The sequence below is a fragment of the Hyla sarda genome, chromosome 5 (assembly GCF_029499605.1).
Source record: "Hyla sarda isolate aHylSar1 chromosome 5, aHylSar1.hap1, whole genome shotgun sequence".
NCBI classification, from domain to species: domain Eukaryota; kingdom Metazoa; phylum Chordata; class Amphibia; order Anura; family Hylidae; genus Hyla; species Hyla sarda.
The window spans coordinates 208274318-208302200 of record NC_079193.1 but is presented as its reverse complement, the minus strand read 5'-3'; the positions used below and the strand labels follow the sequence as shown (position 1 = coordinate 208302200).

The window sequence follows — 27883 nt, the reverse complement described above, 5'->3', positions numbered from 1 at the left end:
CGGCTGGCAGGTAGTGGATCCTCTGTGCCAGAGAGGGATTGGCGTGGACCGTGCTAGTGGATCGGTTCTAAGTCACTACTGGTTTTCACCAGAGCCCGCCGCAAAGCGGGATGGTCTTGCTGCGGCGGTAGTGACCAGGTCGTATCCACTAGCAACGGCTCAACCTCTCTGGCTGCTGAAGATAGGCGCGGTACAAGGGAGTAGACAGAAGCAAGGTCGGACGTAGCAGAAGGTCGGGGGCAGGCGGCAAGGTTCGTAGTCAGAGTGGATAGCAGAAGTTCTGGTACACAGGCTTTAGACACACAAAAACGCTTTCACTAGGCACAAGGGCAACAAGATCCGGCAAGGGAGTGCAAGGGAGGAGACCAGATATAGCCAGGGAGCAGGTGGAAGCCAATTAAGCTAATTGGGCCAGGCACCAATCATTGGTGCACTGGCCCTTTAAGTCTCAGGGAGCTGGCGCGCGCGCGCCCTAGAGAGCGGAGCCGCGCGCGCCAGCACATGACAGCAGGGGACGGGAACGGGTAAGTGACCTGGGATGCGACTCGCGAGCGGGCGCGTCCCGCTGTGCGAATCGCATCCCCAACGGCCATGACAGAGCAGCGCTCCCGGTCAGCGGGACTGACCGGGGAGCTGCAGGGAGAAAGACGCCGTGAGCGCTCCGGGGAGGAGCGGGGACCCGGAGCGCTAGGCGTAACACAGGCTATAACAGTTATATCAGGATAAAATCTCCTGACAGGTTCCCTTTAAAGGCCGGTAAGGCAAAAAATTTGAGTGGATAGATAACGCCACTCCAGTTTGCATTTTTCAAGTTTATTTGGGCATAAGAAGCCAAAAAATTTTTTTCATCCAAAGAAAATTAACATCAAAACGCTTCAGCAAAATCCTGTATTTCCCCAATAATTCACATGGCATAATTCGTAAATCTAATAACTCAGTAAATTCTTCATAAATAAACTAATAATAGCACATCTGTCACCAGACCTTTATCAACAAGGTATACAATGAAAAGGAAATACAGTCAAGACAGAAAATACATTCACCATTATCCCAATGGCCGTGTCAGTATTTGGCATTTTCTGGAACTGTATGATATACTGTATGACATTTAGTACCTATGCAAGAATTCTGAGGTAAAGCCTACACTGGGAAGCATGTCACCCCTCAGGAAGCCCCGCCCCAATAATGACCTCTCCTGAAGAAGAGATAACTTGTACAGTAATGCATTGAATATCTTATAAAGGGACATAGCAGCAAAGCATTGTTGTGGCTACTTCGTTCTCTAGATCAGGGGGGTACCCACAGAAAGTGATGGTATATTCTAGGGATGCGCCTCACTCTACAAGATGGGAATAACCCTTTATACATAGGACTATGTATGATGCCTCCTAGATGAGTTCACTCATCATGAAACACATTCTTAATAAGCATGCCTAGAGGTTGCTATGTATGTAGACAGAAGGAATGGGTGTGGGAAAAAAAACTGTGTGACCTTACTTTTCTTGTACAAAGGGAAACACAAATCATTGAAAAAGTTCATACTTCACAAAAGACGTTGCTAAGCATGTAATGGACCCTTCAACATGCATTCACCACAGAGGGTCGGCCACAATTTTTATGCCATTTTCCAAACTCCAGAATGGATTCAAAAGAAAGGCAATTTTACAATTTTTTCTTTATATGGTTTATAACTTCTTAATCCATTCCTGTGCTTGCACTAAAATTGTCTGATCGTCTTACCAATATAGTAGAAGCTGCACTATATTAGTAAGATGATCAGATGACTGTATGTGCTGATATAGGAGCAATTCAGATCCATGAGGACGGGAGTTGAAGCTCCCTGGCTGATCACTCACCTTGTAGAGGCGTACGGGGTATGAGACATTGAAGTTTGCAGGCTTGGAGCGAGCAGAGATACCTGAGAATGAACGTGATCGGCATAAACAACTACACCAATGTGAGGCGAGGTATATAGCAAGAACTAATGCTTTAGGTCCGATTGGTCTTAACCCCTTCCCTCTTTGGCGATTTTTCATTTTTCGCACTTTTGTTTTTTCCTCCTCACCTTCTAAAAATCATAACATTTTCAATTTTCCACCTAAAAATCCATATGAGGGCTTGTTCTTTGCGCCAACAATTTTACTTTGTAATACCATTAATAATTTCACCACAAAATCTAAGGCGAAACCAGAAAAAATATTATTTGTGGGGCAAAAAAAAAAAAAAGCCATTCTGTAATTTTTCGCTGCTTCCATTTCTACGCAGTGCAGTTTTCGGTAAAAATTGCACCTTATATTTATTCAGTAGGTCCATACGGTCGCAAGGATATCCAATTTATATAGGTTTACTTTTATTTTACTACAAAATAAATGATAACTACATGCACCAAAATGAATACGTTGAAAAATGTCCTTTTCTGACCCCTATAACTTTTTTATTTTTCTGTATAAGGGGCGGTATGAGGGCTTATTTTTTGCACCATGATCTGAAGTTTTTATCATTTTTGTTTTGATAACTTTTTATTCATTTTTTTATGGTATAAAAAGTGACCAAAATACGCATGTGTATGCCATTGACCATGTTATTTAATTAATTATATATTTTTAGAGTTCGGACAGTTACGCATGCGGCGAAGCCACATATTTTTATTTTAAATGGGAAAAGGGGGGTGATTCTAACTTTTCTTAGGGAAGGGGTTAAATCACATTTATTAACACTTTATTTTCCCCTTTTTTTTGCAATGTTATAGCCCCCATAGGGGACTATAACATTGCACACACTTATTTCCTACACTAATCACTGCCATGCAATAGCATGGCATTGATTAGTGTTAACGCCGTTCCACTGCTCCTGCCTAAATCTCAGGCACGGAGCAGTCATTCGGCGATGGGACAGCGAGGAGGCAGGTAGGGATCCCCCTCGCATCCTGCAAGCTGTTTGGGATGCCGCGATTTCACCGCAGCGGCCCCGAATAGCACCACTGAGCTAACATGCAATGTTTACTTTAGTTTTAGACGCGGCGATCAAGTTTGATCGCTATGTCTAAAGGGTTAATGCCAGACATCAGCCCAATCGGCGATGTCCGGCATTAGCCGTGGGTCCTGGTTGCCTATATGATGCGTGCTCACCTGCTGAGTGCGAGTCATACCTCGGGAGCCGCAAATGGACGTTAATGAACGTCCATTTGTGGCAAGGGGTTAATGAACTTAAATGGCCGCTCTCATTACAGCAAATTTTTGCTATTGCAGTAAATAAATAATGAGACAGAGCAGAAAATACAGAGCAATATCAAGGTAGAAAACTAAAAAATCCTAAAAATAAAGGCAGGGGGTGGTTTATCATGATCGGGGCAGTGATCTGGGAGGATTATAAAATTTAACAACCTAGCGATAAGCTCTTAAAGGGGTACTCTGCCCCTAGACATCTTATCTCCTATCCAAAGGATAGGGGATAAGATGTCTGATCGCGGGGGTCCTGCCGCTGGGAACCCCCACGATCAGCGGCGAGACCCCCGCGATTAGACATATTATCCCTTATCCTTTGGATAGGGGATAAGATGTCTTGGGGCGGAGTGCCCCTTTAAGTCTCAGGGATTCAAGTTAGTCAAGTGAAGTCAATCATACAGTCACTGAAGTCAAGCGTGAGTTGCCATACAGCAAGTCAGTCATACACATTACAATCAACTATAAGTCCCAGCAAGCTGATAAGCTTCCAAGGTTCATCTTGCACCTCTTCATTTCAGAGCGGGGAGAAGAGGGAGAGGTGGAGGAAGGGGAGGAATATTGATGAGCTCGGCGGCGCTGCAGACGGCGGCGGTGACGTCAGAGTGGCAGTTAATGCCGCCTGTGCCAGTTAGCACATCATTAGCATATAGGGAAAAACGAAGATATTGTCGGAACGGCCGGGCGGATCCGGACACAGTAAGCATCAAACTGATCAGCGTCCCCCGCACAAGCTGTGTCCATTCAGATGGTGGTGACCGTCAGCCCCACCATCTCTCATTCCAAGTTGTCCCAGGTGTCTTGGAACACAGAGGTCAACACCTTAGAGCAGTTGTTCTCAACCTGGGGTACAAGTACCCCAAGGGGTACTTAGCAGTTCCCCAGGGGGTACTTGAAAAAAAGATCAGTAATGGCAGCCACAGCCACTGGTTACTGGTCTGGACGACTTTGAAATGAATGGTAGGCTGACATCACTGCACCGAGGAGCGGAGCAGGAGGACAGCAAAGGGTAAGCGTGGGCACTGGGCTGCTGTGGGCAGTAACTACCATCAGCTTTGTTGCCTCACTGCCCCTGCAGACCGGATGACCTACTGCTAGGAGCCATAGCAATAGGTCCCTAGACCAGGGGAGCAGTGGAGCAGCAAAGCGGGACAGTATGGCGGCCTACAACTATATATGGGTGCAGTTTCGGGGCCTACAGCTATATTTGGGGGTCTAACAACTTTATGGGGATGCAAAGCGGGTACTATTACTGTGTGACAATAAACATGGGGAGTTGGTAAATAGGTGGGTATTGTACTGCAGAAAGGAGCCTAAAATGTATGTTTGGCTGGTTCTGTGCAGAAGTCTTGTATGGGAGAAATCTTAATGGCGGTCTAGGCCAGATAGTGAAGAAAAGTAAACAACTGCAGTTAGAGAAGACATCACCTGTAAATCGTTGGACTGGGGAGATATCGAGAGGAACAGGGGGGCCTGTTATAGAGGAAAGTAAAGCATATGAATTATACTATAATCATTACAAAATGTCTCTAATATGGGGGTACAATTTTTTGGGAATGGGCGGTCAAGGGGTACTCAGGCAAAAAAGGCTGAGAACCACTGCCTTAGAGGGAGTTCAAGCAAGGGGACCCTGCTACATGTCCCAGCCCAGAAAGAATGGAGATCGTTGAGGCTGGGCTTGGCAGTTCCCCACACATTGGCCCTCATTTACTAAGAGTGGATTGTAGGTTTCTTTGTGGGTTCTAATTCCCTACAATTTATTTTCCACGGTATTTACTAAGGTTTCCCTTCATTTTCCACTTTCCAATTCTGGCGCAAAATGTGGCGCAAAATCTGGCACAAACAGAATTTCTGGCGCAATGCGACAGAATCTTGCGCACACAACCCGACAAAACACGTCGGGTTTGCAATAGTAAATGAGGGCAATTGAGTCCTTTATGGCAAAAAGCGCCTTTCTTCACCAATAATGTCATTTCACTAACGTAAAATGAATGGTGTGCTGTTTTGTTTTTCCTATTTTTCAGTTTGCAACGTTGAAGAAACTGTGCCTGGCGACTTGCCAAGAGCTTTTGCAGTAACCAAAATCTTAAGCGTATGTACCTGGCTAAGGCCATTAACTTCTTAAGACTTACAGTACCTAGAACTTTCATAAAATACTACATTAAATCACAGGGTAAAATATCAAAAATGGTGCAGAAGTGTGCCTACTTAAAAAAATATATCTATTTAGGATGTTGTATGCCGACATAAATTTATATGGGCAAAATAAAAAAAATGTGTTTAGGATGGTGTTGATGGTGGGGGTACTAATGGGCTACAACTATAATAAATGCATATAGAAATGTTTATGTAGACTTATAAAGTGTCTAATGTCTTTCTTTCAGTTGCGCAGAGCTCCACGGTCTGCTCAGGGCAATTACCTGCTAGATACAGAGAGTAAACAACACAAAGTAAATGTACATAGAACAAATGTATATGTTTCAAGTCAGTAATAAAATGTCTATACTTATCATAGTATTGCATAGTATCAGTCTTATGTACAGTCAGAAATATATATAATGCATATTATGTATAGATAGTGAGTTATTGTACAACACTAAAATGTCTCAAGTCAGGACTGTTATCTCCAGTCAGTATATTTATACTTCAGTCCATACAACCCAAAAATTGGTCTTGTCAGTGTTAACTATTTGTCCCGACCACTGTGCACGGCCAGTGGCCAGAGAGAGCACCTGGTAAGCTTAAATAGCACTGTAAGTGGAAGTCACTGTTATCAGTATTACAGATATACTATCAGTATTCTCAAAGAATCTATGTTTCTATGTCAGTAATTAAAATGTGCATAAGCCTGAAATGTCAGTGTGAGTAGGATAAGGTTTAAGTGTTATTACAAAGGTACCAATGACCCATTACTTTCCTCTACTACAAATGACTTAGTTATGTTCATCTGGAGTCTGTAAGGACATTCGTATAAAATGCCACATGAACTCTTACAACTGTTTACACCCCTGAGATGAATGTTTTAACTAATGCCCCAGGAACTATTTTTGTTTGTTCTACCTGAGCCCATTAGGCCATTTCAACAACATCCACCCTCCAAGATGTTACGCTAAGGACGGTTTATCTTTAGAGGGGGAGTTTGTGGTGACCCAGTACAGAATATAGCATACATGTATATAGCCCTGTGTGGCAGATGTTGCCTACAGTGACAGTCTTGGGCCGACACTACTCAGGACTCTATATCTACTACAGTTATACTATGGTTAATGCATTGTCCTTTATTTTATACCTGTTGCTTTAATCCCTGTTCTTGGAGACCTCATTGTAAGGGGAGTCTGCATGAGGTGAACCATGTGACTTATCTGCCAAATAGGGATGACCAAGTCTGCCCCTTATATAGTGTGGTAGGAGTTTAGAGGTCAGAGTAGTCTTGTGCTAGCTGAGGTACAGTTTGGAGAAGTCTGTGAGGTGTTCTGAGAAGGCCTCAAGTCTAATCCTGCAACCATGCATCTGCTAAAGAATAACCCCAGTACCCAGGTGAATGTCAAGCCTAGCCGTTAGCTCTTAAATCTTGGGGATTCAAGTTAGTCAAGTCAAGTCAGTCATACAGTCAATAAAGTCAAGCGTGGGTTGCCATTCAGCAATTCAGTCATACACAGCACAATCAACTATAAGTCCCCTCTCTTTATACCAATCTGAGCTGTAACAGATTTTTATCATCTATCCTACCTCAGTGAAGTCAGTTTTTCCGTAACCTTGCGTCGGAGTACTTATTGCCCCGTGCCTGGCCCAGGAGAAGCTTGCTCAACCTCGGGTAATGTATAGGTTAACCATGCCCTAGCGTCACAAAAAGGTTAACCTCTTGGGGACACAGGGCGTATGCATACACCCTGCATCCCCGATCCTTAAGGATTCAGGGTGTACCTGTACGCCCTGGTTCCGTTTACCGGGTTTAAACCGTTCTCACCAGAAGAGAACGGGTTAAAGGGGTATTCCAGGCCAAAACTTTTTATATATATATCACCTGGCTCCGGAAAGTTAAACAGATTTGTAAATTACTTCTCTTAAAAAATCTTAATCCTTCCAATAGTTATTAGCTTCTGAAGTTTTCTGTCTAACTGCTCAATGATGATGTCACGTCCCGTGAGTCATCAAAAAGCAGTTAGACAGAAAACACAAACTCAACTTCAGAAGCTAATAACTATTGGAAAATTAAGATTTTTTAATAGAAGTAATTTACAAATCTGTTTAACTTTCCGGAGCCAGTTTAAACCCAGTGCTACGGGCAGCCAGGACCCATGGCTAATTCTGGGCATGGCATAATAACCGTATGGACCTACAGAATAAAGATAAGGTGTCATTTTTACCAAATATTGCACTGCATATAAACGGGAGCCCCCAAAAGTTAAAAAATTTTTTTTTCTTTTTTTTATTTCACCCCACAAATATTTTTTTTTTGTTTTGCCACAGGTTATATTATAAAACAAGTGATGTCACTGCAAAGTACAATTGGTGACGCAAAAAACAAGCCCTTATATGGGTCTGTAGGTGCAAAATTGAAAGCGTTATGATTTTTAGAAAGGAAGGAGGAAAAAGCGAAAATGCAAAAACAAAAATTTGCTGAGTCCTCAAAGTGAAAATAGTCCCTAAGGGGTTAATTGCACATTATCCTTACCCGACACCACACTATTGCCGCGAGGTATTGCTCCCATCTGACCTATGTCCCCCTGCCACACCATTTATAATCTGCACCTTGTATAAATAAAGAAGATTGCCGCATAAGGGTGAGTGCAACTTTCATATCTTCTTTTCGATTAGTCTGCACATATGCACTTATGTTGGACTTTGGTATGCACCCCCATTAGAGCAGCAGTGATCGCAACTTGAACAGAGTTACCAGGTATGCACACTTGCAGGAGGTAAACAGTGCCGTTACCGTCCTACCTTTATTGACAAAAAAAAATTCTGAAAGAAGCATAGGTCATACAACTATAGCTGTGTAGTTCCTATTTTTTTTTATAGACAGTGCTGGCAAATATCTGTCCCAAATGTAGTGATGAATTTACATGCCTTATATAGGCAGCAAGGAACAAGGGGAAAGGAGAAAATGGCCTCTAAATTTTGTGCAGTCTGATTTATTATGTCTGGAATAGATGATTCAGGCTTTATAAAAATTAACTGGAAATGGTAACTAAGATAGCTGTTATGAGCAACCACCTTCTGATAACCTGTTCTGGCTGTTATGTCCTACATTGAGAAGTATCCCATGTAGAACTAGTGTTGAGCGGCATAGGCCATATTCGAATTTGCGAATATTCGCGAATATATGGTCGAATATTCGTCATATATTCGCTAATATTGGCATATTCGTAATATTCTCGTTTTATTTTCGCATATGCGAAAATTATCATATACAAAATTACCATACGCGAAAATTAGCATATGCGAAAATTAACATATGCAAATTTTGGCATATGCGAATTTTCGTTCGGCAGTCTCACACAGTGGTATTAGAGCCTTCTTTACACCACACAAGCTGGAAGCAGAGAGGGGTGATCACTGTGATGTGTGCTGTGAAAAAAAAATAAAAATAAACGAATATTCGTAATTACGAATATATAGCGCTATATTCGCGAAATTCGCGAATTTGCGAATATGCGATATTCGCGAATAATATTCGAATTGCGAATATTCGCGAGCAACACTATGTAGAACTAGTCCGTAAACTGACACAGTAAGGTTTCTGACCAGGGCAGCCCAGTGCATTGAGGCCTTATAACATAAGAACCCAATGCTACGTTGTACTTTTGATGAATGTAGTTGTCATCAACAGGTACAATTTTATGTCGCACAGTCACGGATTGCTATTGTAGACCTAACCTAATTCACAGAGGACCATTGTTTACATTGCTATATGTTATCATTCAACCATATACCTTGAATTTGACTGGTGTCATGATCTGTAAAGAAGTTATGCAGGGATAGATGTCCAAAACTAATTTCTTCCCAAAACAGCACTACCTCTGTTCTCAGGTTGTGTGTGGTATTGCAGCTCAGTTCCATTAAGGTTAATGAAGCCAAGTTGTAATACATGGGTGGTGCTGTTTTTGAAAAAAATTAGCTCTAAGTTTCTGTCCCTGGATAACTCTTGTGTTTCTATCCCTGAATAATCCCTATCAAACTATCATTAATATACAGTGGTCCCTCAACATACGATGGTAATTCGTTCCAAACGAGCCATCCTTTGTCGAATCCATCGTATGTTGAGGGATTCGTGCAATGTAAAGTATAGGAAGCTGTACTCACCTGTCCCCGCCGCTCCCGATGGTGACCCCGACCTCCGCTGGGCTCTCCGCTGTCTTCTCTGGTCCTCCGCTGTCATCTCCGGTCCTCTTCTGTCTTCTCCGGTCCTCCGCTGTCTTCTCCGGTCCTCTTCTGTCTTCTCCGGTCCTCTTCTGTCTTCCACAAGGCCTTACTGGGCCTGCGTAGCGACGTCATTACGACGCTGCATACGCATTTCCTATTGGATGATGTGCGCAGCAGCGTATTGACGTCATCGGAGAGGGCCGAGAAGACACCGGAAGACCAGCGCTGGACCCGGAGGGCACCCCGGAACATCGTGGAGGGGTAAGTAATACTTACCGCACCACACGGGGAACATTAAGCTGCTATCTGGCAGCAGCTTAAGCATTTGGCGCTGCCGGATAGCACTTAATGCGATGGCCCCGACATAAAAAAGCATTGTATGTCGATGCTGACATCAACATGCGATGGCCTCTGAGAGGCCATCGTATGTCGATTTCATCATATGTCGGGGCCATCGTAGGTCGGGGGGTCACTGTACTTGCTCAGTCCTCCAAAATTTAGGAATTATCAGGGGCTGTTCAGGTATGACCGATTTGTTTCAGATTGACCTATTTATCTGAGACAACCAACCTTCCTTACTATTGTAATAGTTTGCCTTATCAACACACAAAATATTAAGGGATTTTCCTATTTTATAAAGTGATGCCCTATCACTGAGGGCATGCCGTATGCCATTACTTTATGATTGTGGGGTGTAGAGGACAAAAAATGAATGGTCACAATACAACTTACTATTCTGGTGCGGCACATCAGTAGCGGAGCAGACTATAAATCACTCTGCATACTGCAAGAACTATTTACTGTGAATAAACATTAGTAATTTTAACTATGTACATCTCTTTTTTAGGAACATATTAAAGGTTAATGTTTATTAGGGTTATTTACAGGGTTTACAATGTCGTGAGAGGCACTTTTTGTTTTTTGATTTGTTTTGGGGGTTGCCAAGAGGTCAGACTCCCCCCCCACTGATAATATAGTGTCAGTTATAGGCCTACTCATGACATAATGGGAATACCCCTTTACAAGCTTGCAGCTTTGAATGAAAATACGTACAGCACCACAGATGGCAGTAACAGGTGCTAGGTATGAAACTAAATAGTGCAAATACTATTAATGAAGTTGTTGTGTTCCCTCGGGAATGTCACATGTAGTAGAACACACTAATTATTGTCACTATAGGAGAAGATAATGTGTCCTCATTCATGATCAGTCTTCATTTGATATGGCTTATTGTGTTGTATGAAATATTACTGTAAGCAAGAATTTTATTATTCATTTTATATACATTATGGGAGAAATTTGCACCATTTTTTTAAGACAGCGCTTGCAACTGCCCAAAGTTTATCAAATTGTTTTGCAATGTATATTTACAGGTGTGGCGAGATATAACGAATATGTTGGTAGAAGAGCAATTGTATTTGTACCTGTTTGAACTTGTTACCTGTATAAAAGACACCTTTCCACACACTCAATCAAACAGAATCTAGCCTCTCCACAATGGCCAAGACCAGAGAGCTGTATAAGGACATCAGGGGTAAAATTTCAGACCTGCACAAGGCTGGGATGGGCTACAGGACAATAGGCAAGCAGTTTGGGGAGAAGGCAAAAACTGTTGGGGCAATTATTAGAAAATGGAAGAAGTTCAAGATCACGGTCAATCTCCCTTCGGTCTGGGGCTCCATGCAAGATCTCACCTTGTGGGGCATCAATCATCATAAGGAAGGTGAGGGATCAGCCCAGAACTACACAGCAGGACCTGGTCAATGACCTGAAAAGAGCTGGGACCACAAGAAGAATCTGGAGAAGGTCTGCATGGGGGAGTGAACTGGAATCACTGCTGCAGTGTGTGCAAAACTGGCCAAGAACTACAGGAAACGTTTGATCATTGTAATTGCAAACAAAGATTTCTGTACCAAATAATACGTTTTGCTTTTCTGATGTATCAAATACTTGTATCATGAAATAAAATGAAAATGTTTTCACAAATCGTGCAATGGGATTTTCTGGATTTTAGTTTTAGATTCTGTATCTTACAGTTGAAGAGTACCTATGATAAAAGTTAAAGACAAATTATATACTTTTTAAGTAGGAAAACCTGCAAAATGAATACTTGTTGTCATTACTGACTGGGGGACAGGGAGAGTGAGCCCTAACTGACCCTAAAAAGACTCTCCCTGCCTGCTTGCCCATCCATCCTAAACGATGGATCGACAACTGGGTGCTGATCCCTTCCTGCGCTAAAGTGCAGTGGCGTAAAAACACATAATTGTAACTTACCGGTCAGGTAACAGGAGGTGGATCCACTGAACCAGAGGGGCGATGACGTGGGCCGTACCAGGGGAATGGAGTCTAAGGGACTGCTGGTCTTCACCAGGGCCCGCCGCAAAGCGGGATGGTCTTGCTGTGGCAGGTAGCCCCCAGGTCGTTCCACCCAATAGCGACTCAACCCCTCTGGTAGCTGAGACAGACGCAGTACAGGAGGAGTAGGCAGAAGCATAGTCGGACGTAGCAAAGGTCAGGGTAGGCGGCACAGGTTCACAGACGATAGTCAGGCAACAAGTCAGGGCAGGCAGTACAGGTTCACAAGCGGTAGTCACGGGCAACGGGTCGGCAACAGGCAAGGGCAATGCAGAACAATAGGAACGCTTTCACTAGGCACAAGGCACTAAAGATCCCGCAAGGGAAAGAAGGGGCAGGAGACATTTATATGAACAGTGAGGGCCAGGCATCAATCAATGGTGCGCTGGCCCTTTAAATTTCATCAAGCCAGCGCGCGCGAGCCCTAAGGAGTGGGGCCGCGCGTGCTGGGAGACAGAGGCAGTGCAGGAGCAGGGGGCTGCAGGTGAGAAGCTACGGGATGCGGCGCGAGTGCGGGGAACAGCCGCCATGCTAACCGCATCCCTGATGGCATAAACCCTGCGCTCCCGGTCAGCGTGTCTGACCGGGACGCGCCGGGATACAGCAGACAGGGGCAGCGAGCGCTCCGGTACAGAGGAGGGGACCGGAGCGTTCACTGTAACAGTACCCCCCCTTTGGTCTCCCCCTCCTTTTGGTACCAAGGAAACTGAGGATGAGGCTGCGGTCCAAGATGTTCTCCTCAGGCTCCCAAGATCACTCCTCAGGACCGCAGCCCTCCCAGTCGACCAGAAAAAATCTTCTCCCCCGGATGAGCTTGGATGCCAAAATCTCTTTGACAGAGAACACATCCTTAGTGCCGGTCACAGGGTTAGGAGTAGAGACCTTGGGGGAGAAGCGATTAAAGATGGCAGGTTTTAGGAGGGAGACATGGAAAGAATTGGGAATCCTGAGGGAAGACGGAAGATGGAGTTGATAAGATACGGGATTGATTCGCTTCTTGATTTTATAGGGTCTCAAGTAGCGGGGACCCAACTTGTAGCTTGGGACCCTGAAACGGATATATTTGGAGGAGAGCCACACTTTGTCACCAGGAAAAAAAACTCTGGAGAAGCTCTACGTTTCTTGTCTGCCTGAGACTTCATGCGGGCAGAGGCTTTGAGGAGAGCCGTGCAGGTCTCTCGCCAGATAGAAGAGAAATCCCGGACAAGGTTGTCAACAGCAGGTACGGGAGAAGAGGAAGACAGGGGCAGGGGTGGAAGAGGATGGCGACCAAAAACTAAAAAGAATGGAGACTTGTTAGAAGCAGAGGAGTGTTTGCAATTATAAGAAAATTCTGCCCAGGGAAGGAGATCAGACCAGTCACTGTGGCATGAGGACACGAAGTGGGGTAGATAGTCTCACAAAATTTGATTCAACCGTTCCACCTGGCCATTGAACTGAGGGTGGTGGGAAGATGAGAAGTCCAACTTGACCCCGAGCTGACCACATAGAGCCCTCTAAAATTTGGAGACAAATTGTACCCCACGGTCTGAGACAATGTGCTTGGGAAGACCGTGGAGGCGGAAAATATGTTGGAAAAACTGTTTGGCTAACACTGGTGCAGACGGAAGACCAGGCAGAGGTACAAAGTGGGCCATCTTCGAGAAGCGATCTACTACGACCCAAATGACCGTCCTTCCATGGGAGGAAGGGAGATCGGTAACAAAGTCCTTGGCGATGTGAGACCACGGGGCCTCAGGAATAGGGAGGGGTAAGAGGAGACCAGCTGGCTTCTGGCGAGGCGACTTGTCCCGAGCACAGATCATGCAAGCTTGGACGTAATCCGAGACATCTTTCTCCATAGTAGGCCACCAGTATCTTTGAGAGATGAGCTGAAGAGTCTTCTGTACCCCAGGATGACCGGCGAATAAGGAGACATGGCCCCACTTGAGGACTCGTAGACCTAGACGTGGAGGCACATAGGACTTGCCTGGAGGAAGAGAGCGCAGTTCCACTGGAGCAGCGGCAATTAGGCGCTCAGGCGGAATTATATGCTGAGGAGTTATCTCGTCGCCCAGCACATCGGAAGAGCGGGAAAGGACATCAGCCCTGATGTTCTTGCTTGCTGGACGAAAATGAATCACAAAATTAAAGTGAGCAAAGAACAAGGACCAGCGAGCCTGACGTGGATTCAGCCTTTGTGCGGATTGGAGATAGGCAAGGTTCTTGTGGTCCGTGAAAATACTCACAGGGCGGATGGAGCCCTCAAGAAGATGCCTCCACTCCTCGAGTGACAATTTTATGGCCAATAGTTCCCTATGACCAATAGAATAATTTCTCTCGGCGAGAGTGAAGGTCTTGGAATAGAAGCCGCAAGAAAGCCAGGGCAGGCGGCACAGGTTCACAGGCGATAGTCAGGCAACAGGTCAGGGCAGGCAGTACGGGTTCACAAGCGGTAGTCACGGGCAACGGGTCGGCAACAGGCAAGGGCAATGTAGAACAATAGGAACACTTTCACTAGGCACAAGGCACTAAAGATCCGGTGAGGGCAGGAAGGGGCAGGAGACATTTATATGAACAGTGAGGGCCAGGCACCAATCAATGGTGCACTGGCCCTTTAAATTTCATGAAGCCGGCGCGCGCCGGGAGACAGAGGCAGTACAGGAGGACGGGGCTGCAGGTGAGAAGCTACGGGATGTGGCGCGAGTGTGGGGATCAGCCGCTAGGCTAACCGCATCCATGATGGAGTAAACCCTGCGCTCCCAGTCAGTGTGTATGACCGGGATGCACTGGGATACAGCAGACAGGGGCAGGGGCAGCGAGCACTCCGGTATGGAGGAGGGGACCGGAGCGCTCACTGTAACAATAATATACATAGTCGGTCACAGGCCAGAAACGGAAAACTACTAGACAACCAGATATACCAAACAAGATACAAATACTAACAGGGCAGAATATAAACAGGCAAACTGATAAGGAAACATAAGACACTGTTCACACTGGGACACATGACAAACACACTGGACACCCCACTCCACAAAATAATAATAAAGCCAAATAGGCTACTGGCCAGCGGACACATTCCACCATGTGGACAAAATGCTGACCCAGTAGGAAACGGAAATATAATACATGAAACACCAGACTAGAACCGGATGAGTCTGAATAGACTCCAGAATACCAAACAGCAATATAACATACAGAGCACAGGGTACAAGCAAGACTCAGACACAGTGTGAACACAGAAAGAGCAGAACGAACAAACATAATCCTAAAACCCACTAATGTAACACAGACTAAAATACAAGGAGCATGCTATATAACTATGGCTAAAAACCCAGATATTGAATATTGCACAAACAGACATAGTGGCATTAAACTAAATAACCAGCCCCAGAATGCAGGAGAACTCTGGTTGAATAACCACACCCGAGTTGTTATTCATTTAAAGCATTAACTATTTCCTATCCAGATAAAATAGCAAACTGCTCTGAACAAACTAGTGTGTGAATACACACCTAAACAGAAAAATACAAAAACAAATAAACGGACATTACACTTGTTCTCCCCACTGTACGCTGTTGTTAATATGCTGATTATGTAAATAGAAAAAACAGACAGTGGTGGGTGGCACTGCCTTGTGCCGTTATCCTAGGCAACAGGGATGTAGTTTTCACACATGCATGCCCACGTACCTGGTTGTGTTGGGCTTAGAGCTCAACCTATGTATGCACATGTATTAATGTTGAAGCGTGGCAACCTGGACCCATCTTGATCACAGAGTTGGCAAAGAAGAGCTTCGTAGTAGGAGAAAAAAACGGGTTTGCTGAGGCGCCAGCACTATGGTATATGTTAAAACCGCAGACACCGTGGTAAAATAATAAAAGTTAGGTTTTTTGTTACACAGATGACGCGTTTCGAGAGCCACCTGCTCTCTTTTTCAAGTTTTTTCGAGACTTGAAAAAGAGAGCAGGTGGCTCTCGAAACTCATCATCTGTGTAACAATAAACCTAACCTTTATTATTTTGCCACATAACATATATGATAGCAGTGCACGCCTCAGCAAACCTGGTTTTTCTCCTACTACAACAACTGTACGTTGTTAATATGCTGTCGCTGGGGGACACTGTGGAACATCTCTACTAACTAATAGAGCAAAGATGTTCCGTGTATATAGTACAGTTACCTTCAGCTGCAGACACTGCAAAACACATGTGATATAATGTCCCAACAATAAGTGAAAACCCCTTTTTAGTTCTTCTTCCTTTAGACTGTCATGTCCAATGCTCCATACTATCTATTACCCTTACCCCAATCCTGTAAGCATTTGTGGTGCTTTAACTGGCACTCTGGGTGATCCATAGTGTGTCTTCTCTTTGGTTTATACATTTTTTATATATATCTTGCTGATTTGCTTTCTCACTATATTGCCCCATGACCTCTAACTATATCTCATCAGTCTTTACATGCCATACTGTTATTCCTTACCTCCCCTTTCCATCAGGGTTATACTTAATATTCTTTTACATAATTATCTAACACATGACTGTCCTATTTCATCTAGTTGTTAGTAGTCATCTCTATCCGACTGTTGGTGACTACACAGAAAAGTGTTTCATGTGCTAATAAAAGCAGCAATAAAAAAAGGTAAAAGTAATTGGGAATACATATTAAACACACAGTACACACACACACCTACTAGGTTATATGCCCCTTAAACTTCATAACAGTTGCGCTTTAAGTGTTGCCCATTATTTTGTTTGGGGCCAGGAGCCATAGAAACAGCAGCTGCAGGGAACTGTGGCAGGTGAGCATGGTGGCTTTTTATTTTATTTTTAAGTGTCTGAATGCAGGGGGGGGTTCAACTTCTGGGACTCCTTACGGGGATCGTCTCTCACACTAAACATACAATTCAGCAGCTTCTCCCCTGAGAGCTTCAGTCCCCACCTTTAGAGACACGTAGAAGTGACAGCCAACTAAGCCAATCAACGACTTTGAAGGTGGGGCCGGAGCGCTCAGGGGAGTAGCTGCTGAATGGGAAGCTGCTGAATGATAAGTTCAGCACAAATGCAGGGCCTCTTGTATGGAGATGGGTGGCGGGTACCAGTGGACCCCCCTGCAATCAGACACATCCCCTATACTGTGGATAAGGCACACATTTTGTTCCCCGCAGAACCTACTTAAAGTATGTTCACACAATGCACATACGGTGCAGAATTGCTTGAGATTTGTTGTGGATTTTGACTTTCCTATGAAACCTAATTAGAAAATTGTGCAACAGATCTGACGTGCATCCTCCATGTGTGAGTATACCGATAAACTGAGGACAAGTAACAGGGCCCATGTTTTAAGAGAGCTGCATTGTATGTTGATAGCTCAGTGGTAAATTCCTTTACCACTCTACAGAGCCTGATCAAACCACAGGTTTGAATCCTGACAGGGCCAACTCAGCCCTTCACCCTTCTGAGGTCAATAAATGGGTACCAACAGGCAAAATGCACCCATTTGCCCACTTTTACTATGTAGAACCACTTTGGGTCAGGTTATACTTGATGTTGGGTATGCCTCTCTATGCTGGGAGTGTGACATTTATGACCCAACTTCATTTATCCCTTTAGAAAACACCAGTTGATTATTCATATCATAAAAGGAGTGCATGTTCATCTCCAGTTGTAATGAAACAAGACTGCAGAGAAGACATAGGGGGAAGCTTATTGTAATGTCAGCGCTCTGGCCGTGAGCGCTCTCCTCTCATGTCCCTGCTGCCAGCGCGGCTGGGATTCGCATCGCGGGATGCGCCTGCGTGCAAGTTCCAGCCCGTCACTCACCTCCCTGATCTTCCGTGTTCTCAGCCCCACCGGAGCTCTTACATTTAACCCCTTCCCATCAACGGCCGGGACCCGCGGCTAATACTGGACATCACCGATCGCAGTGATGCCCAATATTAACCCTTCAGACGTGGCGATCAAAGTTGATCGCCGCATCTAAAGTGAAAGTAAACTTTGCCGGTTAACTCAGTGGAGCTGATCAGGACCGCCGCAATGAAATCTCGGTATCCCAAACAGCTTACAGGACAGCTGGAGGGTCCCTACCTGCCTCCTCGTTGTCCGATCGCCGAATGACTGCTCCATGCCTGAGATCCAGGCAGAGGCAGTCGAGCGGCGATAACACTGATCAATGCCCAGCTATTGCCATGCAGTGATCCGTGTAGAAGATCAGTGTGTGCAGTGTTATAGCCCCCTATGGGGGCTATAAATAAATAAAGTGTTAAGAAAGACCATTTAACCCCTTCCATAATAAAAGTCAGAATCACTCCCCTTTTCCCAAGAAAAGAAAAAACAGTGTAAATAAAAATAAACATATGTGGTATCGCCGTGTGCGTAAATGTCCAAACTATAAAAATATATCATTAATTAAACCGCATGGTCTATGGTGTACATGTAAAAAAAAATTCAAAGTCCAAAATAGCGTATATTTGGTCACTTTTTATACCATAAAAAAGTGAATAAAAAGCAATAAAAAAATCCAATCAAAACAAAAAGGATACCGATAAAAACTTCAAAAAATTAGCCCTCATACATCCCCATATGCGGAAAAATAAAAAAGTTATAGGGGTCAGAAGAGGACATGTTTAAACGTATACATTTTCCTGTATGTAGTAAGTAGGGTGTAATTTTAACCGTATGGACCTACAGAATAAAGAGAAGGTGTCATTTTTACTGGAAAATGCACTGCGTAGAAATGGAAGCATTTTTTCTTAAATTTTGTTGCACAATGATTATTTTTTTCCTTTTCGCCATGGATTTTTGGGTAAAATGACTAACAAAGTAGAATTGGTGGTGCAAAAAATAAGCCATAATATGGATTTGTTGGTGCAAAATTGAAAGCATTATGATTATTAGAAGGTGATGAGGAAAAAATGTAAATGCAAAAATGGAAAATACCCTGCGTCATTAAGGGGTTAAAGGACCAGTACACCCTAATTAGTGTCTACACCTTTTCCTTCCCTATAAGTGTGTGCACCGCCCCCTGCCTTGTGCCAGATCTTTGTTGCCCTAGTGCCCTAGTGAAAGCATTCTGTGTTCCTGTTTATCCATGCACCTGATCCTTGTTCCATGACCTGACCCTGCTACTGTGCCACCTGCCCTGACCTTCAGCTATCCTGACCACGTCTTGTCTTTATCCTTCTGAACTACGCTTCATCCCAGCAACCTGTGTGGACGAGTCGTGCCAGGGGTAGTGACCTGGGTGCCGCCTGTCGCAGCAAAACCCTCCAGCTTTGCGGCGGGCTCTGGTGAAAACCAGCAGCACCTTAGACTCCGCTCCCTGGCACGGCTCACTTCATCATCCACACAGGCCCAGGGGATCCACCAACTGCCGTGACCCTTACAGTAAGATCCGGCCATGGATCCCACTGGGGTGCCTCTGCCAGATGTTTTGGATCTCTCCACCTTCGTGGCTCAACAGTCGCAGCAGTTAGCTCATTAAGCGCAACAACGGAATCCACTTTCTGCTATAGTGCAACAGCTACTTGCCGCTCAGCAGCAACAACAGCAACAGCAGCAGCAGCAACCTGTGCCTGAGTCTCCTGTGTCAGCTGTTTCTTCCAGGTCCAAGCTCTGCTTATCCTTGCCCACAAAGTTTGACGGAGATGCCAAGCTGTGTAGAGGCTTTGTGACACAGTGTTCTATGCATCTAGAACTCATGGCGAATCAGTTCCCGATGGAGCGTGCTAAAGTGGTGTTTGTGGTCAGTCTACTGTCTGGAAAAGCTTTAGCCTGGGCTACTCCTCTCTGGGATCATAATCATCTGGTGTGCCTGAACCTGCTGGCCTTCCTTGCAGAATTAGTATTTGAAGAACCCGTGTGAGCCTCCTCTGCTGAGACGACTCTTCTGACTCTTTGTCAAGGTAACTCCTTTGTGGGCGACTACGCTGTTCAATTCCGCACACTAGCTTCTGAACTGGCTTGGAACGATGAAGCCTTGTGTGCCACCTTTAAAAATGAACTCTCCAGTAGAATCAAGGATGCTCTCTCTGCTCGAGATCCTCCGACTAACCTGAGTGAACTTATCCATTTAACCACCCGTATCGATGTGCGTTTTGCAGAGAGGCAGGAAAAACTTAATTTGGAAAGAGAACCGGCCCGAACATGGCGATTACCCTGATTGGCTCCTGTGTTTCAACCTCCACCTCTTCCATCCTCTTTGCTCCTGCTGAAGAGGCTATGCAGGTGGATCGCTTTTGCCCAAGGCATCAGGAAAGATCCCGTCGACGCAATGAGAATTTGTGCCTATATTGTGCCAGTCCGGAGCACTTTCTCAAAGACTGTTCTATACCCCCTCCGCGTCTGGGAGAACGCTAGCATCTTGGACAAGTAAGTGTGGCGTTCCTAGATGTGAATATTACCTCTCCTCGTTTGACCATCCCAGTTCAGGTCTTTTCTGCTGACAAGACGTCTTTCAATGCTTCTGCATTTTTGGACTCTGTTTCCGCTGGTGACTTCCTTGGTGCCTCCCTGTTCCAGAAACTTCGTCTTCCAGTGACTCTTCTTGCCAAGCCCTTGCACATTTCCTCTGTTAATGGACAAAATCTGAACTGTAAGGTACTATACCGCACTGAACCTCTCATCCTGCAAGTAGGATATTTGAGTTCTATGTGCTACCACATTGTACTAAGGAGCTTCTTCTTGGTCTTCCGTGGCTTCAACATCATTCTGCTCAACTAGACTGGAAATCTGGTGAAATCACATGTTGGGGACAGTTTTGCCAAATTCATTGTCTTGTGCCAATCCAGTCTAAAACTCTTTCTTCGTCTCCTCCTAGGCCTGCTAACAAAAACTTCAGAGCCGACCCTCTTTCCAGGTCCTCCCATGTCGCAGGTTTGGACTCCACGCCAAGGCATCATATTCCTCCTGAGCGATTGATTCCTTTAGCTCCTGCCTATCTTCAGCAAGTTCCACCTGGAAAATCTTTTGTACCTGCTAAACTGAGACATAAAGTCTTGAATTGGGGACATTCTTCTTTGCTGCCTGTTCACCCTGAAAAACAGAAGACTATTCAACTTATGTCCCGGCATTACTGGTGGCCGCACCTTGAATGCGATGTCACAGATTTTGTTCGTTCCTGCATTACCTGTGCCCAGGACAAAACTCTTCTACAGAAACCTGCAGGACTCTTACAGCCTTTGACCATTCCAGAAACCCCTTGGTCTCATAATGCAAAGAACTTTTTTACCGACCTGCCACCTTCCTGTACTCCGGAACCTTCTAAATTCCAAGAAGAGGGGGAGACCAAAAGGGGGGGGGGTACTGTAACTTCAGCACTCCGTCCAGACACGCTGGCTATGAGCGCTCTCCTCTCATGTCCCCGCTGCCGGCGGGGCTGGGATTCGCATTGCAGGACATGCCCGCATGTGCATTCCAGCCCATCACTCACCTCCCTGGTCTTCCATGTTCTCAGTCTTGGTGCACGTGCCCCAACCTCCTAGGGTGCGCGCGCCTGAGCTCTTACATTTAAAGGACCAGTACGCCCATATTAGTGTCTACACCTGTTCTTTCCCTATAAGTGTGTGCATCTCCCCCTGCCTTGTGCCAGATCTTTGTTGCCCTAGTGCCGTAATGAAAGCATTCTGTGTTCTTGTGTTCCTGTTTATCCGTGTTCGTGATCCTTGTTCCGTGACCTGACCCTGCTACTGTGCTGCCTGCCCTTACCTTCAGCTATCCTGACCACGTCTTGTCTTTATCTTTCTGTACTACGCTTCATCCCAGCAACCTGTGTGGACGAGTCGTGCCAGGGGTAGCGACCTGGGTGCCGCCTGCCACAGCAAGACCATTCCGCTTTGCGGAGGGCTCTGGTGAAAACCAGCAGCACCTTAGACTCCACTCCCTGGCACAGCTCACGTCATCATCCACGCAGGCCCAGGGGATCCACCACCTGCCGTGACCCTTACACTTATCACTGTATTTACTCTTTTTATGTACAAACCAGCAATTTGTGCAACACTTTTGTGACTTTTTAACTTTAGCCCTTTTGCTAAATGTGCTCTATATGAAGCCTATTGCGTTTATGCTTTTGTAGTAGGGTTGCTACGTGGCTAGTATTTTACCGGTATTTTGGCCACCCTGTCGGTATTTTTATATTAAAAATACCGGCAATGCAATGGTCGGTATTTATCCAACCAATCCTCCAACTCCCAGAATGTTGCACCATAACCTGTACCAGTGTTTCCCAACCAGATTGCCTCCAGCTGTTGCAAAACTACAACTCCCAGCATGCCCGATCAGCCAACGGCAGTCCAGGCATGCTGGGAGTTGTAGTTTTGCAACAGCTGGAGCACCTCTGTTTAGAAAAAACACTGTCCTATACTATATACTACTATATAGTCCAACATGCTGGGAGTTGTACTTTTGCAACAGCTGGAGGCACCCCTGGTTGGGAAACTCTGACCTATACTATTAACTACTATATAGTCCAACATACTGGGAGTTGTAGTTTTTGTTCGGGGCAGCTGCTGGGCCACAGGCTGTACCCGGGCATGCTGGGAGTTCTAGTTAGTAACTAACTGCAACTCCCTTATTTAATAAAAATTAAAAAAAAAGATCAAAAAGTCACATTGAAACAAAACTGGTACCATTAAAGGAGTAGTCCAGTCTTGAAAAACGTATCCCCTTTCCTAAGGGGATAAGTTTCAGATCACGAGGGGTGCGACTACTGGGGCCCCCGAAATCTCCTGTACAGGGCCCCGGCTCGCTGGCCAGAGAGCGCGTGTTGACCATGGTATGAAGCGGCGGCCGACATGCCCCCTCAGTACAGCACTATGGCAGAGTCGGAGATGGCCGAAGGCAGCACTCCGGCTTTGCCATAGAGTTGTATTGAGGGGGCATGTCAGCTGCCGCTTCGTGCAGTGGTCGACACGCCCCCCTTCCCGCGGGCTGCCGGGGCCCAGCGGTCAGACCCCTCGAGGGGTTAACCCCTGCATATTTGTGAGATGTAACCTGAGCTTAGATTTGCTTTGGACTTGATAAAGGGAGGAATCCCGAAAGCTTCTCTACAAAATGCTGTTAGTCCAATAAAAAAGGTATTACAAGATACTGCAACATTTTATGATTTGCATCTGCATCACTGGACTAATACGGCTACTCAAATTTACTATATATATATATATATATATATATATATATATATATATATATATATATAGATGCAAATAAAAAAAATGTTGCAGTATCTTGTAATACTATATATATATATATATATATATATATATATATATATATATATATATATGTGTGTGTGTGTGTATATGAAGTACACACGACATACATACTGGCAAAGGGGTTAAAATAACTTGGTTAAAAAAACATTATAATAATAACTTGATTTAGACCCACAATAACTTCCCCCCCTTTGTGCACTAGAGGGCAGTCATTGACAGCATGCACATGACACAGAAGGAAATCACATCCAGTCCGCCCAGCTAGCTCCTCACATACTGCACAGAATACAGAGAGCTGCGTCCCGCCTCCAGCAACATTCTGGGAGTCAACATGACGGCAGGAAGCACAACACAGACTGAATGACACACAGCAGACTGAGTGAGTGCATCCTGCAGTGGATACCAAGCAGAGGTTCTAGCTGCTGCAGCCTATGTGTGCGGGGATTCCACTAGCAGTAGTAGTGCACTTGGTGCAGCCTTGTGTGGGTGGCCTCCATAGTGATGCTTATGTGACATTCACTGATGCGTTTAGCTGCCCCTGAGGATGTGAGTGGATGGAGCCTCAAGGTCCCTGGAAGTTGTTACATGGATTCAAATGAACGGGGAACTCCGACATCATCACAGCCTTATTTGGGGAAGCCAGTGAGTATATTACATAATTCACTGTGGGTGCTCGATGTACAGGGCTGTTATCCTATCCAGGGTCATGTATGTATCTGTATGTACATATATACATGATAACGGAGCAGTAACGCATCCCTGGAGGTGATCATTTTTGGAAATTTTTATAAATGTAATGTGACGTTTATAAACAGTGCAAAGGCATTTTTCATCAAAGTGTCAGAGATATATAGCCAACAGATGTCATAAGGGGTCTTGCTTCTACATTACGTCTAGCGGCTGGGATATCCTGCTCTGCTCTTACATTGCCAATTTCGATACCTTTGGCATTTAGATCTATGCGTATGTAAGGGGGAGTGTAGGGAGTTCTACTACATCTCTACTCATTCTATTCTTTTTTTTAATAGTTGCAAAGTTTTGTATTACACACGGGAAACCCACATGTATCTGTATTGCAGCGTGAAGAAGGGAATGTCCCCTGTAATCTGACAATGAAAACACCTATAGGAGGGAAATTACAGTAAATGTACAGAGCTCCACTGGAAGGAAGAGGAGGGAGGATCCAGAGCTTGAAGAATGAAAGAGCATCTCCGAGACCCAGCACTCACAACTAAAGTCTAACACTTGCAGACGGTTTCTGAGACCTGGGTAGGATTATAATCTTATTATATTTTTCTACTAAGATTTCCTTTTAACCGCTGGTTTCCATCATTGGGTAAAATGGCTCATCGTAGAAGAGAAGGCTATGACCATCGGGAGATCGTAGTAAAATACATCCATTATAAGCTGTCACAGAGGGGCTATGAATGGGAAGAAGGGAGACAGATATCTTCTGGCCTCCCAGCTACTTCTGCTGCTAACAATAATTTTACTAATAATGAAGAGGTGCCTGCTGTACCAGGTGGACAACATCTTGCTTCAGATTTGCCTGCTGCTTCCTCTTCGGATAATGAATCTCCAAGTCATTTTCCAGTACCACTTCTAGACAATGCACCTGCTGCTCCCAGAAGATCTACATCTGCTGCATCCCCCATCCCTTCACCCCAGGCAGATTTGGATGTTGCCCAGAGAGAAGGAAATGTTGATGAAGATGCCGGTCAACCACTTGATGAAGATAATGCTGAAGATGCCCCTTTACAACCTGTCCCCCCTGCCTTATTCCAGACACTGAGTCGTGCAGGAGATGAGTTCTCCAATTTGTACCAACAAGACTTCAGACATATCTCAGGGCTCCTCCACCTGACCCCATCCACAGTTCGTCTGCGCTTTGCTGCGGTGGTGGAGGAGCTGTTTCATGATGGGGTGAATTGGGGCAGAATTGTGGCTTTCTTTGAGTTTGGAGGAGTAATGTGTGTAGAGAGTGTGAATCGTGAGATGTCACCTTTGGTGGATTCCATTGCCGGATGGATGACCGAATACCTGAATAGACATCTACAGAACTGGATCCAAGAACAGGGAGGATGGGTATGTTACACTTTTTGTTTGTCTCTACGGTGTGCATAGTATATTTTTACTGTTTATATTGCTTGAATAAATATTATGCTAAATAAAAATAGGATTTGGAAAAATATTCTCCAGGATGGCTAGAAGAAGCACAGATTTTATAGCTGTTTTTAATTCATCTTACTGGGGAGTTTTAGTATGAGTGGTGCTACAAGTATTTTCCTCTCGTGAACGCGGCACCTTATGTTAGGTGTTCATATACAACACCCGTAAGTACATAGTTTTTTTTAACCCTAAAATACAGCAGCTCTGTAGTTTGCATCTTTGACCATACAGGTTAATGCAGAGTGAACAATATATGCGTTGTAGATGGGTATAATGATTTGTAAAGTATATTGCCATCGCAGTGATGGACAGAGTGGTAAGAACGACAGAGATGCTGAAGCAGAGTGTGCCAAATGTATTAAGGATGCAGACCTCACTATGCTTTTATGTAATGTTTGGCATGCTACAAACGTTTCTGCTACCTCATGGCTCTTTCACGGTATTTTGTCACAAAAAAAGTGCAACTTAATATTAAAATTGGCCAAATCAACTTTTTTTGTTTAGACTACACACACATTACTCCTTTTTTTTTTTTTTTTGGTAATACACATATTTTTGTCAAGTATTTTTCAAGTACTGTAGACAAACCTAGGAACATGCCTGAATGCTACTATTGAGAAAAATCCCTTGGCCCTTCCCCTCCCCTCAATGAATACAACAAAAGTGAAGAAAAAGGGAACAAACTGAGAATTATTTGTTTTGATTTTTACATTTCACTATTGCAATATTTATTTATTTTTTGCATTTTATTAAAAACAAAACAAAAAAACTGACAAATAACATTGGGGCAAATATTTATTAATTTGTGTTTTTAATATCAATATGGGGCATTTTGACATAAAACATATTTATTACATGTATTATGCACTCTCTGCTATTTGTGTAGGGGTGTGGCTTAAAGGGAAAGGCATGCCTTTATTCGAAGGATGCATGTATTAGAAATTTAGGTATAGATTTTAAGCCAGAATTAAGTTGGCAGAAAAAGTTAGACAATGCCAAAGATTTTTTACCAAATGTAGGACATTTTGAGCCACTGCAATAAATGTGGCACATTCTTATACTGTCTAGTTTGAATGCTCTCTCTAGTTTCACTCCAGTAGTAGGCCATGTGATTTCTTACATATTTATAAAATCTCTTCATTAAACAAAAATGACTTAATACTCCAGGAGGTTGTGGCCACTATGTTTCTAACTTCCCTGCTAACTGCTGCCCACTGCTATTTATTAAGGGAATTCTAGTTCTAGCATTAGAGGGACCAGGGCAAAGCAAAAGAAATGGATAGATAGATACATAGATAGACAGTGTTATGCACAGGAGAAGCATGCCTTGTGTGCATGCATCATGAGCCCATCTGCTCCCCAGGGAGGTCCATGTTGTGCTCCTGAGGGTCTGCACAGTGCCTGAAGGGTAAATTAAGACCCCCTTCTTATCTTTGACCACCATAAAGTTTAACTATCCCTTCAGAAAATACTAGTGTTCTTACCATCTACACAGTGCTGCCTCCTGAATAAAATCCCCTCTCCCTCTCTTAAAGAGTACCTATCATGATCTTCTTAAATTTTATAATCCTCACAGTTCATTCCCCCATCATTATAAACCACCCCCTGCCTTTATTTTTATTCTTTTTTTAGTTTTCTAACTTGATATTGCACTGTATTTTCTGCTCAGTCTCAGTCAGATTCACAGACTGAGAAGGGGCGTACCCCAGCAGGTGTGACATCATCTGAAGCCATACAGGGGAGAACTTTCTCCTTTACTTTGCCCACAGCAGTTTAGTGTGTGATAGAACTATGCTTGGTTGGATAAGTCTGCACACACACCCCTCAGCACTCCAGACAGCATTTCCTGATTTTGGACTTCTGCCAGGCCAGCAGGAGTCCAAAGTCTGTGCAAGAGATGGAGGAAAAGTGCTCTAGACAAGTAGGGAAACACCTAGTGGCAGCTTTTTAAAAAAAAATAAAAATAAAACATAAAAAAATTCATTTTTTTAAACAAAGCACATTAGTAAGATTTTTTTTATTTACCATAAGGAGTGCAATAGCAAAAAAAATTTTTTAATGAGAATGCCCATGGAAGCTTGTCATTGTCCTTATCAGCATAACCTCTGTTTGCTGTGGTGTGGTTGCTGTTTCCCTTTTGGCTCACCTAGCATCTTGCAAAATCAGTGAGTAAATCATCTCCCAGTACAGTGCCAGCCTGTTATGTCCAGTGCACTTTCTCCAGCACTATGTCATGGCATAGCAAAGATGGGTGGATGCTGTCCTGTGATTGGCCAGAGAAGTAACAGAATAGAAATCTTGGTTTAATTACTGCTGGCATATAGCTGAACTCTGGTCCCCCTCCCCCCCACACACACACTCCTGAATTTGAGAGAATGAGAAATACTTGAATACCATGGAGGGGACTCTCAGGGGCACAATAAAAGCAGTGATAGCCCTGAAATCATCTTGCTACAACGCTGTAGAGTTAATGTAGAAAAATCAATCAGCTTTTTTAAAGAGGTACTCCGATGCAAAACATCTTATCCCCTATCAAAAGGATAGGGGATAAGGGCCAGCAGCAGCGGCATCCTGA

The 27883-nt window shown here is 44.3% G+C and overlaps 1 protein-coding gene across 3 annotated transcripts in view; it reads left to right on the top strand.

Moving 5' to 3' along the window:
- Positions 1–23399: 23399 nt before the first annotated feature.
- The window catches only part of BCL2 (BCL2 apoptosis regulator), a 213599-nt gene continuing 209115 nt past the window's right edge, over positions 23400–27883 (top strand). The window contains exons 1-2 of one of the 3 annotated variants that reach the window (XM_056521002.1): positions 23400–23518; positions 24219–25224. In XM_056521002.1, coding sequence (XP_056376977.1) covers positions 24481–25224 — 744 coding nt within the window. In that variant the 5' untranslated portion in view covers positions 23400–23518; positions 24219–24480. Of the gene's footprint in view, positions 23782–24167; positions 25225–27883 lie in introns of all 3 variants that reach the window. The other 2 variants (XM_056521001.1, XM_056520999.1) reach the window with 2 other exon arrangements.